Source organism: Budorcas taxicolor, chromosome 23 (assembly GCF_023091745.1).
Source record: "Budorcas taxicolor isolate Tak-1 chromosome 23, Takin1.1, whole genome shotgun sequence".
Taxonomy (NCBI): domain Eukaryota; kingdom Metazoa; phylum Chordata; class Mammalia; order Artiodactyla; family Bovidae; genus Budorcas; species Budorcas taxicolor.
The window spans coordinates 26,833,302-26,852,931 of record NC_068932.1 but is presented as its reverse complement, the minus strand read 5'-3'; the positions used below and the strand labels follow the sequence as shown (position 1 = coordinate 26,852,931).

At 42.3% G+C, this 19,630-nt stretch overlaps 1 protein-coding gene across 1 annotated transcript in view; it reads left to right on the top strand.

Moving 5' to 3' along the window:
- The window catches only part of SORCS1 (sortilin related VPS10 domain containing receptor 1), a 578,854-nt gene extending 560,056 nt beyond the window's left edge, over nt 1-18,798 (top strand). Inside the window, exons 25-27 of the mRNA XM_052660872.1 lie at nt 13,589-13,694; nt 13,819-13,979; nt 18,719-18,798. Coding sequence (XP_052516832.1) covers nt 13,589-13,694; nt 13,819-13,979; nt 18,719-18,798 — 347 coding nt within the window. The remainder of the gene's footprint in view (nt 1-13,588; nt 13,695-13,818; nt 13,980-18,718) is intronic.
- Nucleotides 18,799-19,630: the final 832 nt, after the last annotated feature.

Genomic DNA, 19,630 nt, shown 5'->3' with positions numbered 1-19,630 from the left:
AAAAAAAAAAAAAAAAAGATAGAAATCCAAAAAGTGGCTAATGATCTGAAACTGCTTTAACCAGTGACTTGGCCTGGAAAATTTATACAGCAAAGGCACCTATGGATCCATAGTTCCATGGAGGAAAGAAAAGGTCATTCCTGATAACCAGGAAAGAAGAATTCCACTGGTCTAAGTTCCAATTGGCAAAGAGTAATGCAAAGTTGGGAAGATCTAGAAAATTTATCCAATTGATATTCATGGTTCATCCCTTAGCTGGAGATTTGGAGAATAGTGCTCAGATCCGTCAGAGGAGGGGCTGGCGAAAGGGAGTGTATTACTGGGAACTTAGATAAACATGCTGAGATTGGAAGGAGAGACCTCTGCAGCATAGATATGTATTCTGCAGGGTTACCAAGGGAACAAAAGGAAACTGTAGTTTGAGGCAAAAGCCCAAACTTAGACTGGGCCATTTTGGAGAGAGTGAGAAAATTATCTGGCTTCCAGTCATCAGGGCTGCCCCAGGTTCTTCTGATAATATCTCTCATACACCTTTTGGCAGTGTAATTCGAAACCTGATTACCTGGCCTTTTGTGCTTCCTAGGATGACCAGAGTGAATGTACACTTATATGTGGGTAATCAGCTCCAGTTTGAAGAATAAAATAAGAGACTGTCAAGGGCTGACATAGGAATTGAGTCTTGGAAATTTTCGCTGTATTGATTTTAGCCGTGTTGTCATAATAGTGTTAGGACTGGCAGTTCCAAGGGAGAGAGTTACAAAGTTACTCTCAGCCAGGCTTTCATATGCAAAAGACAAGGCTTGTGTTAAGGCTGGCACTCTTCAATGACTGTGATGAGGAAGCTGAATATAGGAGAGATCAGTTTCATGTTGGAGATTGTTCCTAAGTTAACTCTAACGACCTGATTTTTTTTTTTTTTTAACTGTTAGAACAGAGGGTAGGCTATGGTACCAAGACAGTGGAGGGAATTCTCCTTTCACACATAGAAAATTTGGCATGTTGGGTAGGCAATCAGTTGGATTGAGAGAGTTGCCATCATTTGTTTAAATTGAAATTAACACATTCATATTGGGATGGCTAGGAAGATAAAGCAGAAAAATATCCCCTTTCTTGCCTGGGTGAAAGAAGACATGATGAGGAAGAGAATTTGATGCCGAACTTCCACCTCAGCTCCCTTCCCTTTCCTTTCATCCCCCTTACAGGCAGGAGAAAACAAAAATAAAATACAGTCTCAAAAAAGGGAAGAAGGACCACTGCTTGCAACATTTCATGTCTCATAAGCAGGATTGCTAATACCTTCCCAGGGACCATTCCAGCACACCGCTGCATATTATTAATTGCTTAGCAGATGTTCAACAGCCTTCTTTTAAAAATATTTGAGCCAGAGTATATTGCTGGTGGGAGAGGCAATGCATAATTTAGTTGATCTCCAAGGAAAAAGAAATGTCTCCTTTCAGGAATTTACTAGCCTTGCTTTGTTTTTCAAATTCAGATCCCTGTTTGCTTTTATGGGAAGCGTTTCTAGGTACCTGGATGTCATTAGAGACTGGATTTCGTTTGTTTCCCCCACGTGTTCTGTTTGGGAATGCATTAACTTTGGTATCTAAGTGAGCTAAACTCTGAATGCAGCCCTTGTTTTGTTTCTAGCTCTTCCCGTGCTTCTCAGTTTCTGTACGATTCCCTCCTGGGGTCCTCACCGTTCCTGAGAGCGGCGTTCCTGAAACTCTCTTGAAGAAAGTAAATATTTCAGATTGTGTGAGAATAAGAAGGGATGAGGAGCTGTTATAAGAAGTTTGAGAGAGGGCCATGCCTTGAGTGGCTCTCTTTGGCTTTTAGGACCCCGTGGCAGCTGGCGCCAGGTTTAGCAGACAGGGGGAGTATGACTCAGTCAAGCTGGGGGCTGGACTGGAAACACTGGTGTTTTGATGGAAGTGTACTTTTGCTCGTGGTATTCCCAATTGGAATATTACTCCCCTTTCTCTAATTTTCTACATCTTTTAAGTGTCTTTATATTTTAAGGCTCAGCTCAATGTTAACCTTTACATGCTGTCTTTCTGGAACCCTTTACCTGGATATCATCTATCCCTTGTCAGAACTCACATGGGATTTTTTTAAGCGCTATCTGTCTCATCCTCATCATCTCTCCTATTTAATTTCCTGAGGATACAGTTCACCATGTCGTTGTAGTGTCTTTATCATTGTATCTAGCACAGAAAATTGCATATATCATGTGTTCAGTAAATATTGCTTTTACAAATAATTAGACGTATAGTTAATTTATAAACTGTAGTTCAGTTCAGTTCAGTCACTCAGTCATGTCTGACTCTTTGTGACCCCATGGATTGCAACATGCCAGACTTCCCTGTCCATCACCAACTCCCGGAGCTTGCTCAGACTCATGTCCATCGAGTCAGTAATGCCATCCAACCATCTCATCCTCTGTCGTCCCCTTCTCCTTCCACCTTCAAACTTTCCCAGCATCAGGTCATTTCAAATGAGTCAGTTCTTCACATCAGGTGGCTGAAGTATTGGAGCTTCAGCTTCAGCATCAGTCCTTCCGATGAATATTCAGAACTATTTCCTTTAGGGTGGATTGGCTGGATCTCCTTGCAGTCCAAGGGACTCTCAAGAGTCCTCTCCAACACCACAGTTCAAAAGCATCCATTCTTCAGCACTCAGCTTTCTTTATAGTCCAACTCTCACATCCATACATGGCTACTGAAAAAATCATAGCTTGGACTAAATGGACCTTTGTTGGCAAAGTAACGTTTCTGCTTTTTAATATGCTGTCTAGGTTGGTCATAACTTTTCTTCAAAGGAGTAAGCGTCTTTTAATTTCCTGGCTGCAGTCACCATCTGCAGTGATTTGGGAGCCCCCAAAAATAAAAAGTCTGTCACTGTTTCCATTGTTTCCCCATCTATTTTCCATGAAGTGATGGGCCCAGATGCCATGATCGTAGTTTTCTGAATGCTGAGTTTTATGCCGGCTTTTTCACTCTCCTCTTTCACTTTCATCAAGAGGCTCTTTAGTTCTTCACTTTCTGCCATAAGGGTGGTGTCATCTACATATCTGAGGTTATTGATATTTCTCTTGCCAATCTTGATTCCAGCTTGTGCTTCATTCAGCCTGGTATTTTGCCTGATGTACTCTGCATATAAGTTAAATAAGCAGGGTGACAAGATACAGCCTTTGACTAGGTGGATCACAATAAACTGGAAAATTCTTCAAGAGATGGGAATACCAGACCACCTTACCTGCCTCCTGAGAAATCTGTATACATGTCAAGAAGCAACAGTTAGAACCGGACATGGAACAACAGACTGGTCCAAATCGGGAAAGGAATACATCAAGGCTGTATAACCTGTAGAGATATGTTCAAAACTCTTATCTTCTCGGTTACCTTTGGATTCAGTGTGTTGGACTATGAACCGGTCTCCATGTCATGTTATAATGTGTGTGTGTGTTACCCACTCAGTCATGTCTGACTTTGTAATCCCCTGGAATATAGCTGTCCAGGCTCCTCTGTCCATGGAATTTTCCTGGCAAGAATACTAGAGTGGTTTGCCATTCCTTTCTCCAGGAGTCCTGTTTTAATACCTCTTACCCAGTAATGGGGGAGCCTTGCCTTCATTTAAATAGTAAGCTTCCCAGGAAAACCCACCTCTGTGCTTTCATTATGTCAGATATCTTTTTTAAGGTGTATGATAGTTGTTGATATGCATGGTGTGGAAAATGGGTTAGTTGAAGGAAAATTGGAGCTCTATGAAGGAGAGGTCCTAAAGAAATGGGAGAGGGACTGGCAAGAGAGATGTTCCTGAAAGATACAGAAGCAAATTTAACTTATTGGCCATTATTTTACCAGAATAGTAAAATAAGGAGCAAAGCAAGCTCTGTCTCCTTTCATGACAGAGCTCAGGGTCTCACACCTTAGATCACACTACCCTTACCTGATCAAACAAACCAGACCTTTTTCATATCTTTTGTAATGTCTCCCTTGAGTTCTCTCTTATCCATGTTTTTACCCTGGCCTTCTTTTTATTGATTGATTGATTGATTGATTTTCTCCTATATTTTAAGAGCTGTGATGTGTGATGTAGGGATGGTTTAGGGAGAGTTTTCCAACAAGACTCACAGGAAGTCTTGGGATCTGCAGCAGAACATTTGATGCCTGTAGGTAATTACAGCAGAACAAACCTGGGCTGTTAACAAAATATCCCTAAGATGCCAATAGTTTCCTCATTGCTTCTGGTAACTTGGGATTTACTCAAGGGCACACAGTTCATTTCCAGTTTATCATCTTACTTCTCCACATGACTCTGTACCTTGCTACACAATGATTCCTTTAAAACTATGGTTTTTCCAGAGATATGAAATAAACTAGTACTCTTGCTCAGTGTACACTGGCTTGACCTGGGGCCCAGATACTAGTTGCGTGAAGCTTTCCTAATTTTAAATCAAGAGGATGAAGAGCATTGCATGTGGAAGATTCAATAAAAAAGAGCCTTCATGCTGAATAGGAGTTCACTCAAAGCAGAGAAAATAAACCTGCCAGGTTGAGGGGCTATGCTGAGCAGAAGCAGAAAAAAGTTAGGTTTGTGCGTAAAGTGATCCATAATGTGACATGTTTGTGGCATTTAGATACCCTCAAATATTCCTAGCTGAATATTAACTGAAGATATAATTATAAACAGGATACAATTCATGGGAATTTAATGTGTCATTATTTGATATGTCATTTATATTATACACTTGTTCATCATCCCTGCATAATGTGAGAAAACTCTCATCAACACATGTTTAGTTTACTGTTACAAAGTATGATACACATGATAAAGGAAAGAAGGGGCAGATAAATGGATTTTCTAAGACCATAGGTCAACAGCCAACAATCCTTTCTCATTTTACAAAGTATTTACCCATTTTACAAGGATTTTTCAACTCTAGTAGCAAGAGACAGTCATTTAGTTGATAGCATTGGAAACCTGGAATCTCTTTTATAGTGGCCAAAGCAGGTAACTGCCACGGTCGTGTTAGCTTGGTACTAGCGTCAGTCGCTTGGTCATGTCTGACTCTTTGCAGCCCCCTGGACTGTAACCCACCTGGGTCCTCTGTCCATGGAATTTTCCAGGCAAGAAAATGGGGTGGGTTGCCATTCCCTTCTCCAGGGGATCTTCCTCCCAACCCAGGGATTGAACCCAGGTCTCCTGCATTGCAGGCATATTCTTTACGCCACCAGAGAAGCAAGTGTCATAAAACAGACAAGTGCTGGTGGTGCTGGTTTAGTCACTAAGTCGTGTCCCAGTCTTGTGACCCCATGGACTGCAGCCTGCCGGGCTTCTCTGTCTGCAGGATTCTCCAGGCAAGAACACTAGAGTGGATTGCCATTTCCTTCTCCAAAACAGACAAGTAAAGAACCATAATAGGAAGCTGGAACTAGGAGGTGGGCACTCAGGTGAAGAGACCAGGACCAGACTATGCTTTAAATTGTGAGCTTTAGTTTATCACCTTTTAGTAGATTGCCAGGTGAAGGGAATCTGCTGACAGGTAATTAACTGAAGTTTTAATTGCTGATACAAACCTCTCACGCTACACCAAAATCTGTAACTTTGTTCCTGTGAGGATCCATGGTCAAAATTAACTCAGCAATTATATTTGGGAGTGGGGGTGGGGACAGGGGGCAGGGGATGGGGAGAAAGTAGCTTAAAAAACGTATTGTTTCTCCTTTGGTAGAAGAGATGAGAGCAGTGAGACTAGAAGTTAATGCCTCAGCAAGCAAAGGGAAACACTACATTTTATTTGAGGACACAGAGCCTTCACTAGATGAATTCATATTAAATGTCAACCAACAGCACTTAGGGATTTTGTGCATTTCACAGGAATTATTTATTGGATAAATAAACTAAACCTTGAGAGATGAGACTTCTATACAGTGCGACTGGAAAAGCTGGTGCTAACTGGTTCACTCAAAACATTTGGGATAAATATCCGCCTGTTCTTTGGCTGAAAATCTCTTTATAGCTTAGGGTAGGCAATCCCTGCTATAAAACAGTTGTTCTTTTATTTTGCTGTGTGTCACAGTTTCGGAGGAAGCTTCATCAAGGTTGAACTTCTTCAGGCCTCACTATGCGTTCCTGGAATCAGAATCCTAGGGACCTTTGGGAATCTGCCTTTGTAACAGGTTCCCCAAGAGATGTTTATGCAGCCAGGCCTTTCATCAGTCTCAGTGCTGCTCTTACAAGCATTCTGCAGACAGAAATCTATCTGTGTAACAAGGAAAGGTGCTCGTCTATCTCCAGCAATAAATCTGATTTACAACTCAGGGCATCCACTCAAAACAGAGGAATGCATCTAAAAAAAAAAAAAGCCCTTGATATTAAGTGTAGGAGGAAATTAGTAATAAACATTAAAATCTAATTCCTTGCCGTATTTGGAGCCAATTTGATTGGCCGAATGGGTAGATGATGGTGGGAGTAAGGGGAAAAAAATGAAACCTGCCTCTGAATGCGGGATAGACTCTATCCATAATCTAGATGGATGGCAACGGCCAACCAAGAGCTGTGGCCGTGAAGCAGTTGAAAAATGATTAAAGCGTGAACCAGAATGTTAGTAGCAGAACAGCCATGGGTTTTATAAAAGTTAAACAAGTGATATTATCTCAGTGTTGTTAATGTGCTAGTGTGAACAGAAAATGATACATCCACACCTCTCTGTATTTCTGCATATATTAGAGAATCAGGGTGCTCTTCCACTCTTAGCTTTGTGGCGGGGGTCACTGTTCTTCTGGGGTTTTGGATACTGACTGGTAAAAAAAATGTAAAAGCTTAATATTTCTCAAAGCCTCAAATCGCAGGTTGAAATTTTTAAAAATGTAATACCACATAACTGCTCTCAACCCCTCCTATCTGTCTAGCAGTTGCCTTGTTTAAACTATTATGTTTAGGAAGCCTGTCCTTTGTCAAGGGTATGTGTGGGTTTTTAATAAAACTGTTATCTTGTGTTATCTTAGCCTCCATGGTTGCTTCTGACTGGTTCAATTTCTTTTCAGGTGTAATAAAAAGATATTATCACTGAGATGTTAGAGAATTAATATTTCCCAGGTTCGCTTCCTACCTCTGGATATGTTATGAATCAATGTGGGAAGGGATAAGGTCCTCAGAATTTCAGTCTAGGTCAAGATACATCATGAATTCTGCCCAACAGTTAACACCGAGAAAGACTCTTTCACTTGAAGGCAGAATTAGCATGAGTCCAGAAGCTTTAGAAAACACAATATCATATAAGCCATATAGTTATACATGCAGATGCCCAATTGTGAGGTTGAGCTCAGAACTGTAAAGTGAAATAGATGGTTACAATAACATTTTCCATTTAGGGATGAGATTAGCACTAGTGAAATTCTTCCACAACCAATAAATTTATCTGCCTCTCTAGTCTCTGGTTGCCTTATGATCTACATGGTTATCATTTACAAGTCTTTTGTGAGTAAAGTCATGCTTGTAATACTTTTCTTTCCTTCTGTTTTTCCTCTCAGTCTTTTTTTTCCTCTACACATTATTAGGTTGTTTCACAGACATGTGGACCCAGTGGTTTTTGACAGTGATTAAGCTGTTATGGTATTATGATAAGTAATAACAGGTGCTGAGATATTAAGTATATCCCTTTCCCAAAGGTGACTAAATGAATGTGATACTTTCATAAATATGCCAGGGACCAGCAATGAAGCGGTTCATTAGCTTCTGAAGATTCATAACCTTTTTCTTTTTCTAAGATTTCCTGGGTCTATAGAAAGGCATGAATGACTGTAGGTTAACTGCCCTGAAGATGTACCCAGAATTTCCTGGGCAGAGAATAGTCAGATGAACAGTTTGGAAACAATACAATCATATGTCAGATTGGAAATAAGCCAGAGTTAGGATGCAGGAGATGCAGTTCCCTTCAGGGAAGGCCTTCCGGAGAAAATGGCACAACCAAAGAAGCTAGGAGAATACATACACAATACAGAGAATATGCCAGAATCTAGGACAAGCTACCTTTTAGGCACTAAGTTTCTTATATCTACAGGGACCAAGGCTGTCTTCTTCACCACCACAGACTGAAGGCATTAATTGAAAGCATCAATTCTTTGGTGTTCAGCCTTCGTTATGGTCCAACTCTCACATCCATACATTACCACTGGAAAAGCCATAGCTTTGACTAGATGGATCTTTGCTGGCAAAGTAATATCTCTGCTTTTTAATAATCTGTCTAGGTTTGTCATAGCTTTTCTTCCAAGGAGTAAGAGTCTTTTAATTTCATGGCTGCAGTCACCATCCGCAGTGATTTTGGAGCCCAAGAAAATAAAGTCTGTCACTGTTTCCATTGTTTCCCCATCTATTTGCCATGAAGTGATGGGACTGGATGCCATGATCTTAGTTTTTTGAATGTTGAGTTTAAAGCTAGCTTTTTCACTCTCCCTTTTTACCTTCATCAAGAGGCTCTTTAATTCCTCTTCACTTTCTGCCATTAGGGTGATGTCATTTGCATATATGAGGTTATTGATATTTCTCCTGGCAATCTCAATTCCAGCTTGTACTTCATCCTGCTCAGCATTACTCATGATATACTCTGCAAAGAAGTTAAATATCCGGGGTGACAATATACAGCTTTGATATACTCCTTTCCCAATTTCCAACCAGTCTATTGTTCCGTATCTGGCCCTAACTATTGCTTCTTGACCTGCATAGAGGTTTCTCAGGAGGCAGGTAAGATGGTCTGGTATCCCCATCTCCTGAAGAATTTTCCACAGTTTGTTGTGATCCACACAGTCAAAGGCTTTAGTGTAGTCAATGAAGCAGAAATAGATGTTTTTCTGGTATTCTCTGGCTTTTTCTGTGATCTGATGGATGTTGGTAATTTGATCTCTGGGTTTTTCTAAATCCAGCTTGTACATCTGAAAGTTCTTGGTTTAAACCACCACTCAATTGCACTCAGTTCACGTGCTAGCAAGGTAATAAAAATCCTCCAAGCTAGACTTCAACAGTATGTGAACTGAGAACTTCCAGGTTTGGATTTGAACTAGAAGGAAGGGCTGTTAGATAAATGAGGGTGCTCTGTCATAAGGCTCCATAAACCCTTCCTGTGATCTAGATAAACTTTCTATGTTCCAGTCCCATATAACTTTAATTTCTGAAAAAGAGATTTCAGACCACATGTATTTCGTGATATTCAAGGCATGTAAGTAAAGGCTGGCTTAGGTCTGCTTTAGAGGCAAGAGAGGAAAAATCAATCAAAGTTTGGCAAATTTGAACTTGCTTTTGTAACTTCTTGACAGCACTAACTTCTGGATCAGAAATGCAATATGAGTCCAAAGTTCCAGGGTCATAGAGCAGGTAGAAGATTTCCAAGAAAGTCCCTTTGGTAGAATGAGTGTCAGTACAGACCACGGTAAGGATATTTGCGGAGCTTCACCAGGATGATGCTGCCATATTGCTGACTTTCAAACTGGGAAATAACCTAAAGGGGCAAGGTTGCAGCCAAGGGGATTAGTGATGCTCCAGATGAAGCATTCCCTAAAGCATGTTGTGTGGACCCAGGTCAGCAAAGGGTATGTGCTCTGACGACTTTATGAACCCCTGTTATGAAGTCATGTGAGTTTCCTTCCTGTAGGACTGCTGTGAACTTTCATATACTGAATCTCCAAGATGGGGAATGTCATATATACAGTTTCCCTAAATTATCTGGCCATGAACTCTAGTTATCTTTCAGGGCTTGTCCTCTATAGAGTACACTTTTAGAAATAGAATAGCAATGATATATTGGTTTTTAAGCCATTGGGCATGTACCATCTGCCGGACACCATGTTAGTATTTTATAAATTCCATCTTATTTTATTCTCACAGCCTTCTAAAATAGGCACTAGTTTTATCTCCATTTTGCAGATGAGGAAACTGAGGTTCAGTGTAAGTCATTTAGTGTGTTGGCAAGTGGCCAAGTAGGAATCTGATTTCAAAAAGGGACCGTATCAGTTATTTCACCCTAAACTTAAGGTTCTGAGTTCACTCTCCTCTCGTATACTCAAGCCTCAAGCTGTGACCTTACTTAGGACTCACTGTGTATGGATCACTTTTCACAAGAATTCTTGTTATTCCTGTAAGCATCGCTATTATCATAATCAGTCTGGGTCCTCATGAATAGAATGTAATAATTCAGTGCATTTCTGCAGGATTGTAGAAACGACATGTACCAGCATCAGCCTTAGAACTGTCGAGTCACATACTGTACTGTTATGTCCATGCTTTGTGGTGTGTGTCAACTGTGGCAAATAAACCACTCAGCATTTGCCCCTTCTACCTTGTTTAGGCTGTAATTGGAGAGGGATTTATTTATGCTTATTGCAGACAGTAAGCTAAAGCTCATTTATCATGAGTGTTCATTCCTCAGCAAAACGCATACAAACCCACCTAGTAATGTTGGGCAAACTGTGACATGCATCTGAGGTTGTGTGGAGTAGCAATAGTCCTGTTTATCTTCAGACACAGATCGGCAAGCAGGAGTCGCCCACGAAGCACAGAGGGCCGCAGTACTCAACCTCTGCTGCTGCCTGCTCCTTGCCGCTGAGCAGGGACTCGCGATGCAAAGATGGCCGGGGGAGTGCATGCACTTTAGACCTCGGGATACAGAAGCTCATTTTCCCAAAATAATGTGCTAATTTCTTAGCATTGTTAATGCTGCCTACTTGTAAATGATGATTTGAGTGGGAATCATTTAGATTTGAAAGATTTCAGCTTGTGATGGGGAGATAGAGGAGGAGGAAGGGGAGAGAAGGGACACAGAGTCCATTTGTGTGTTTGCTTTTCTGTGTCAGTGAGAACCTGGCTGCGGCAATTTCCTCACTTTAGTTCTACTTTATTTCAAATGCCAACCCTTTCAAGCAGCCTCAGTATTCTTCCTGCTTTCTCTATAACTTTGATGTTCTGCTTGTTCTGAAAGGGCATTCAGCTGGGAATCAGAGGTTCAGCTAATACAGCTACTTGCCTTTACTCATCCTTATATTCCACAGCTTCTCCCTGGGCCTCCCTTAATTCCCTGTCAAATGTGGGGTTTGCATTAGAAGATTGCCTTTAATTGCTTTCCAGTATTATTTCCAAAAGTGTTAGGATGGTATTGTGATAATGTCCAGAGAGAAATAGAGTGAGACTTTTATCTTTTAGAGTTACAGAGGAAATTATCTAATAGCTGAGACTTGCTTCAACATAACCCAGTGTTGGGCTTGTTGGCACTGGACAGGGATAGAAATAAAATAACATTGTCTTTGGGTTGATGGTTATTGAAGAGTGATGGATGCATGAGGGTTCATTCTCTATGTACACTTATCACTGATAAATTGTTGTTTAGTTGCTAGGTTGCACCTGACTCTTTTACAACCCTGCCAGGTTCTTCTGTCTGTGCAGTTTCCCAGGCAAGAATGCTGGAGTGGGTTGCCATTTCCTTCTCCAGGGGATCTTCCTGACCCAGGGACTGAACCCGTGTCTCCTGCATTGGCAGACAGATTCTTTACCACTGAGCCTCCAGGGAAGCCCACCACCCATTAAATACACACATGCCTATGTATGTGCATATACACGTTATCAGAGTTTAAGAGGGTGTGACCTAGGATTCTAATTGGTCCTTTGAAAACATAAGACTATTTTGACCTTGTCACTTGTTAATTTGCTTCATGTGCTTTACTTTTAGCCTTTATCCCCATTCTCAGAAATCTCCTGTTGAAATTATTCCAGGGTTGAAGTATATAGAAAAGTGTGTGTATGTGTGTGTGAGAGAGAGAAAGAGAGAGAAGAGGACTTTAAATCTTAGTGCTTCCATTTACTCATCCTGAGTCCTTTGGAGCGACATTAACCAGTGAGGCCCTCACCGTTCCTGTCTGTTCAGTGGGGATCACCGCCCTGCCCTCCATAGTGAAAGTCAGTTGCGGTAATGTCTATGACAAATGGAAGGTGTTCTTTCCCCACCGACCTTCTACCCATTGTGATGTGAGTGTTGAAGTATTCCTGGACCCCTTTGCTCTGCATTTGCCTAAGTAAATGGAAGAGACCTTTATTTTTCAGTTTCGAGCCACAAGTGCATTTGCCTTGGGTGTTCTGTTCAGTGAGCCCCTCCTGTCTCCTCACACACACTTCACAGCTTAAGTGCTGCTTGACTTAGGGAGGAGAATCAGGGATGTAGCTTCATTTTAGCCCTTCGTAAAAGCTAATTCTACTAAAACAATAAACCTGTTTTCTGACAAAGAGGGCTTGATTTGTATTTTTCGCCAACACTGGTATATGGAATTTCCAGTCATAGTTACCACACGCCTGGGATGTAATCGTTGAATCACCAGACAGAGCAGAAGCAGCCTTGGGTCATGTTTGAAACCATCAGCATTGCAGACACCTATCCTGAAGTTTTGTATCTGGGTGACCAGGACATTCTACTCTTGGCTTTCAACAGAGAAGAGCCACAGAAAATGGTGCTTAAAGGTCACCTGCATTCCTGGATATTGGGCTTTGCTTAAATTGACGGAAGGTAAAGGTCAGTGTCCAGGCTTTTAAGGGCTATGTGTGGTTTGCCTTTTATTCTGGAGCTACGCTATGTTTGCAAAATGTCAGTGTTCGAGAGGGTGAAAATTAATTGCAAAGTCACTAAAGTAGAGCAGGCTGACCCTGAGCTAGAGGAGGGGAGTTTGGAGGTGGAGAGAGATGCTCCCCAGAGCCGCACTGTAGGAGTGAGGTCAGGGAGGGAGAATCTTTCATGGATGCCAAGGCATCTGTTCAGTCCAAGAGGAGGACTCACTGCCTCTGAGAGACTGGCGCCTCCTGGCACGAGCTGTCTGGACTTTGGCAAGTTACAGAGACGATGCCGGATTTCACATCTTTCCTCCCGCATCAGAGCAGCTGCCCTCGTAAAATATTCACTTAGCCATCAGTTTCCTATGTGTAAAAATATAAGCAACCAGTTCTCTCACATGACAACTGCTGGGATAGGAGTGAGAGGGGTTGGATAATTCATGAAAGTATTCCTGCTGGAAGTGTTTCTGCTTTTCTGCATTAGTTAGTGGGAAAAGCTTGCATTCAGAGTATAGGAAAATTTAACAATCATATTATAAATATTGATTCAAAGCAATAAAAGCTAAGACTCATAAAGGGCTTACTATGTGCCTAGCAATGTTATCCATGCTTTACATGCATCAATTCATTTAATCCTCACAAAAACCCAATGAGACATGTACTTTTATTTTCAGCTCCCTCCCTCAGGCATGGGAAGGTGAAGTAACTTGCCCAGCAGCTAACAACCAGCCTGTGGTAGGGCAGGCCTTGGACCTAAGCAGGCCGGCTCCACAGTCTGTGCTTGAAATCATTCCACTGCACTTCTTCAGCAGGCCAGTTGGAGCATTCTGGGGCCTGGGACAGGCTCAGATTTACCCACATGTCCAGCATGTGAGGTACATCTTGTGTGCACATCCCACACGGCATTGTGGGATGCACCATGCCTCCGTGTGAGCACCCCAAGCCTGTCACAGAGTCACACCCACCCCCTGCCCGCCGGTGACTGTGCCTTGCTTTTCCCCCCTAGCCCCGCTGGTGGACCTCACTCCAACCCACAGTGGCTCTGCCATGCTGATGCTGCTGTCCGTGGTGTTTGTGGGGCTGGCGGTGTTCGTCATCTACAAGTTCAAAAGGTGGGTGTCCCCCTCAACAATCTCCCTCCTTCCCTCCTCCTTCTCCCCGACAGGTTCAGAAGCATTTGTGGCCATGGTGTACACGTCCCGTGCACAGCAGTGATGGTTTCTGTTAATGTTTTAGGAAGATCCCGGGGATTAATGTTTATGCCCAGATGCAGAATGAGAAAGAACGAGAGATGGTCAGTCGAGTCAGTCACCCTGAAAGCAGGCCCTATGTCCCTCAGACTGAACTCAGGAGGCCTGGCCAGCTGATAGATGAGAAGGTGGAGTCCCAGCTCATAGGTAAATAATTCCTGGTAGCCCTCAGCTCTTCAGCCTGAGTAGTCAATGGCTGGCTCTCTCTCTAACCTCTCTCTGGCTTGACATAACTACTTTCTATGTTCTAACATCCCTGAGAGAAACAGCTAAGATGCCTCTTTCCCTGCTTCCTTCCTCTAGAAAAGAGAGAGGAAAAAAAAGCTTTCTCGCTCCTATCTAGTTTTCTCTTTTCTGAGTTTATTCCTTTTTTGCAAAAACGCTTGCTGAAACATTGGACTTCAAGTGTTCTTGGGCCAAGAGCATAGTATGTGCTGTAACAGTATATGAGAAGGACAGAGCTCAGAGGCCAGAGCTGCTGATCCTAGAAGGCTGCGAAGGTTTTGGGAGCCAGGATTTATAATGACCAGAGCAAGCCATGGCACCCCCACCTGGAGACAGTTCTAAGGATGGCAGACTGCTCCAGAACACATGTAAAAGAAAGACTGATCACCCTAGGTTTTTTTTTTTTTTTTTTTAATCTAGCTTTAATCTAAAACTGTCCCCCAGGAAACATGGAGCCTAAGAATTCTGAGGACAAGAGCCATCAAGTTGGCAGGACATGTCAGGAGTGAAGTTTCCTGAAGAGAGCACTGGAGGGTTAGATTGTTCTAGAGCAGCTGGAAGATTTCTTCCTCCTTTTCACCTGTGCCCTACCAGAAGTCTTAAAATGGATTTCACCATAATTCAGTAGGGCTCACGCTGCCTGGAAAGAAAGCATGGGAATCTAACAGCTAGGTGTAGAAAGTCTCAGGGTAATTGCTATATTCTACTGTTTATTGTAGAGGAAATTTCCCAGGAAATTAGGTAAATCCGTGAAGCCACCACTGTGATCCATTTCTCTCCTAGTCTCCTCCTGTCTGGTGGCCATAGAGCTGAAGCTGTAAATGTTCCCATTTAGACCCTGCATTGCTGACTCTGATGGATACATTGTTATATAAACATTCATGCTTTACTCTGATGTGATAATGCCAAACCACCTAGAATCTGGTCCTTACCTAGGACTGTTAATCTGAAACCTGGAAAAGAAAGAAAAAACAGCGCTTAGAGGGAAACAGCATCCTCTCTTAAAACGAGTTCTTCGGCTGTATTAAGGGGAAATTTAAATGTGCTGCCTGGCTTGTATGGGGGGTAATAATAACAACAGCCCCCACATCTGGTGTCCAGTTTTCACAGCGTGCTTCCTTTTATTTGGGGAGACAAGGTGATAAATGAGTAATTGCTTTGGGTTAAAAAGAAAAAGGTTTTTTGGTCTTCAAGTCCAGAGAAGCATTCACCCCGTCTATTTATTTCTAAAGCTTCTAAGTGCGTTTTTGTGGGTCGTTTGGTTTTCAATCCCATTTCCACGGGGTGTGAAGCATAGGCACTGTTTGCTTTATTAAAGTAGCAATCCCTCCTTCACCAGGAACAGCTCCCAGCGCGTTGCAACGTGTCTGACACCTTTCCATTTCCAGTGTCATTAAATGAGTAAGTGTTACACGTTTTCTCTTAGGAGAGTAGCTTTACCCTCCCCTCCCTCCCCTTCTACTCAACCTGGTGACTCATCTCTCCGATTGCAAAGAGCAAGACACGCCACTCCACCTTCAACGCCAAAGCGGGGATCGGCTGGGGCTCAATTTGCCATTTAAGGAAAACCCCCAAAGGCTACAGGCGACCTGCTGATCAGGAAAGAATTTCGCTCTTGTCAAGTGCATCCTTCTCCATGACCACTAACTTTGTGTTTTTTTTTTTTTTTTCCTTTGTTGTTCTGTTTCCTATCTTGCCAGGAAGTATTTCCATAGTTGCTGAGAATCAAAGCACAAAAGAAATCCCTACCTATGTAAATGTTTGACTGGAGGACGCCAGTAAAAACAAAAACAAACAAATAAAATAAAAACAATCAAAATCCAAACAGACAGACAAACACTCACTGCATCGGGACTTTTTAATTCTTCAGACACAACAAGGGTTTTTAGCTTTAAGCCTGTGCATGTGGACAGTACCTTGAGAACATGCTTGGAGGGGCAGTGTACAGGTGCTCTATTTTAATGGAAAAAACACTCCCCTCCCCCTTTCTTCTTCTCTCTCTTTTTTCTGATCGGTCGTGTTTGTAGAAAATTCCTAACATATACGCCAAGGAAATCTGCATGTATTTTTGGAAATATTCTTGGCTCTAGATTTAACAGCTCTTTTAGCACTATAGGCTGATGGGTGGATTAGCCACCCCGGCTCTTTTCACAAGACACAAAGACATGCACAGGAGTTCAAAACCCTGAGCTGTTTCTCTGTTCCACTTTCCTTGTTGCTATTTTCCCCTTCTAAGTTATCTTGGGGAGCTCTGTTGGCTGACAGCGGTCACAAGGTGGCCTTCTCCATTCTGAGCGGCCATAGGGACAAAGAAGCAACTTCAGGTTCCATGGATGCAGGCAGAATAGGGAAGGAAGGAAGGAAGGCAAGGGGCAAGTGTGTCAAAAGTGGACCTGGGTCTCCCGTTCCCCCTTCCAATCATGACGACCTCTCCTCTAGCTTTCCCTACTCCTGCCCTGTGTAGGAAACAGAATCCCAGTTACCCACATTCTGACCTTCCCATTTGTCTGCTCTCCGCCTGTGGTCACGATCTGTCAATGCCTTTGTATCTCTTCCTTCCAGTCCCCAACTTATCCTACAACAGCTCCTGCCTTTTCCTCCCAAACACGTTACTAGATTCTGGACTTTCATCCTGATGTTCCTTAAAAACTGACCTCGCCTCTGCCACCCTGCGTCCACCACCCAAAGTTTCTGATCTCTGTGTCAGCTTTGAACATGCCCACGCATGCAGCCTCCATATACATCCTGCCCTGCAAGGGTCAGCTTCATGTATTTTTTTTTTTTTTTTTTTTTGTCTCCTCCTGTAGAACCTGCCTTTTCTAAGTATCCTTGCCTTTCCCCACCTGGAAACACATAATGTGTGTGAAAGAGTTGAGAGATGCAAAGCAACTCCAACCTGGCCCATGTATCTTAGAAAAGAAAGTGTAAGAATGAATGGTGGTTTTTCCTCACAGCTTAACAAATATCTCCTGCAGTCAGATTCCAGAAGATTCTTGTGAGAAATGTTCTGCATGTGTTACTGTGTGGCAGGGCAATTTCCTCCTGTGATGGTTGCTATTACCCAGTAGTTCTCTTACAGTAGAGTGAAATTATTTGTAAAATAAAATCGATGTTAAGCAGAAGAAGAACCTAGTTAATGGATTTAATGTTTAAGAGTGTCAAAAAGTCTAAGAACGTATGGAGGTCTTGCCCTATTGGAATGGGATTGTGATTATGTAGGATGATCCTAGACTTCTTACACGTGTGCTCTCTTCTCTGTGAGTTTCATAGTATCAGCAAAGGACAATTTAATAAGCGTAAAGGGGTGGAGTGAGCAGACTCAAGCAGATTGGCTCAAAGCAGGAAGAAACCCCCATTCTCCCAGGGCCATCAGGAAAGAAGGTCCAGAGAGAGTGGGAAACAAAAGTATGTCTAACAGCAGCCCTTGGAGTATTATGGATTGGATAAAGCCCACTCTAAAATATAAGAGAAAGGACAGTGGCAGTGTCCTAGACATCCTGATGACCCCTGCCTTTGTGTAGCTCAAGTAAGGAAGAGTAGCAAAGCTTCACTCAGAAGTTAATCAAGCAGAAGTGTTTATGGTTGAAGATGCTTGGTATGAATCTGGGAAACAGATTATGCCTGAGGCCGCCATCTATTTGTAGAACTCAATTGATCCCCAACCTGCCAGGCTTCCTATCCCATCGGAAACATTTTCATTGATCCTCTTTGGTTGGAGCCTCCCAAATTTAATCTGGAAGACAGTGTTTGGAAACCAAATGAGGCTCATTCACAACAGAACAGGGAGTTATCAGAGTTGCAGTTCAATTAATTTTAACTGGAAAACTATGAAAAAGGGAATCACACTCAATCTAGCACAGTGCCTTGCTTAGAATAGGTATTAAGAAAATTGTGTGTTGGAAAAATAAATGAATACATGAGAAGACATAGGGAAGAATGGGCTTGTAAGTCCTCGTCTAAAGCAGAGGTGGGGATGAGATGTCTGGCATTTTGGGAAGTGATCACAGACGGCCAGCTCTAGATTCAGCATCTCCAAGGTCCTCATGTTCCTTTCCTTAGAGCTCCCTCCCACCTATAGGAGGCTGGTGAGGCAAAGTATATTGCTCAGAGGGGATCTTACTGTTCATTTGATCTAGCTCCATGGTTCTCAAAGTGTGGCACCCAGAGACCAGCAGTATCAGCATCACCTCGGACTTGTTAGAAATGCAGATTTTATGTCCCCTTAACCTTAGACCGACTGAATTAGAAACTGCAGAGTTGGGGCCCAGAAGACTGTTTTTACAAGCTCTTCAAGTGGTTCTGAAATACACTAAAGTTTGAGAACCATCATGGGAGGCCACACCAGCTCAATCCCAAAGAAAAAGTAGTGATGAGAGCCTGCCAATGGGAGGGACCCAAGTGCCTACCTACTCACTAACAGCAGGTACAAACACATTGAGGAGTTTGGTGGGCTCAAGGCCAGAGGAATGGGTGGGGAGGGATGGATGGAAAAGGTAAGATTCAGGGCAAACTGCGAATCTGATATTAAAACATTTTCCAAAATCCCAGAGGGCAAACTGCGCATGCTCCACTCTGAACTACCCAACCAAGGTTTCCTCCTTTGCCTTATTTTTAATTGGATTCACTCTCCAAAATGCAGAGTTTGCTTTGCTTTTTTTCAGAAGTTCCAAACAGCAACTTTGAGAGCAATGGGGTGCTTGGCAGCTGTTCTGTGTTTTCCAGGATTCCAACTGAGCATTGAAATTCCCTCATTTGCCAACTTATTTTTATAGGAAGCCAATTAAAAAAAGAAAAAAAAGAAAGTTTTCTTATAGTATTGGAACTACTTCTAATTTTAAAATGACTTTTTTGATGTATTTTTTGTTAAATACTATGTAGTGTAATGTATAATTGCTCTTGTTTATTGCTTTTACAATCATATTTATTAAACAGATAATGTCTCTAAAATCTATGCCTCGAGGTGTTTCTTTTATTCCAAACCTCAGTGTTCAGTCCAGAAATAGAAGCGCTAAATCTATAGGGTTTCATAAAGGCTAAATGCATGCGAGTTTAGTAAGCACCACAGGTTTGAGGGCTTTGCGTTTGGGGGGTTTTGGTTTTTGCTGTTGAAGTAGGATATACAGTCTACTGTCTGAATTCTACCCACATTTCAGTGACTGTATAATGTCTGTTGCTTTACTATTGCTTTATTCTATTTAAAAATCACCCTAAGCTGGTTTCATTGGAATGAGTGCCATTCTTACTTTTTGCTCCTTTAAAATGAGAAATTATTGACATGGAACAAATTCATTCAAATTTGTTCAGAAGCTTGTAGTTACTGAAGGGCCAAACCTGCATATAATGGACTGAAACTTGGGGAGAGGAAAGAGCTCAAATGCTAGAGTAATTATGGCTTTGCTACAGAAATCAGGACAATGGAGTTTTCCTCCCACCGCCAGCAGCTGTGTGACCTTGAGCAGAGCTTTAGTGTCCTCCTGTGGATAATTTAAAGGAAAAGGACACCTCCCAGAACTGTATTCTGAGTGGGCGAGTCATGCCCAAGAGTTCCAAATAGCTGACTTAAACTTGGTGGA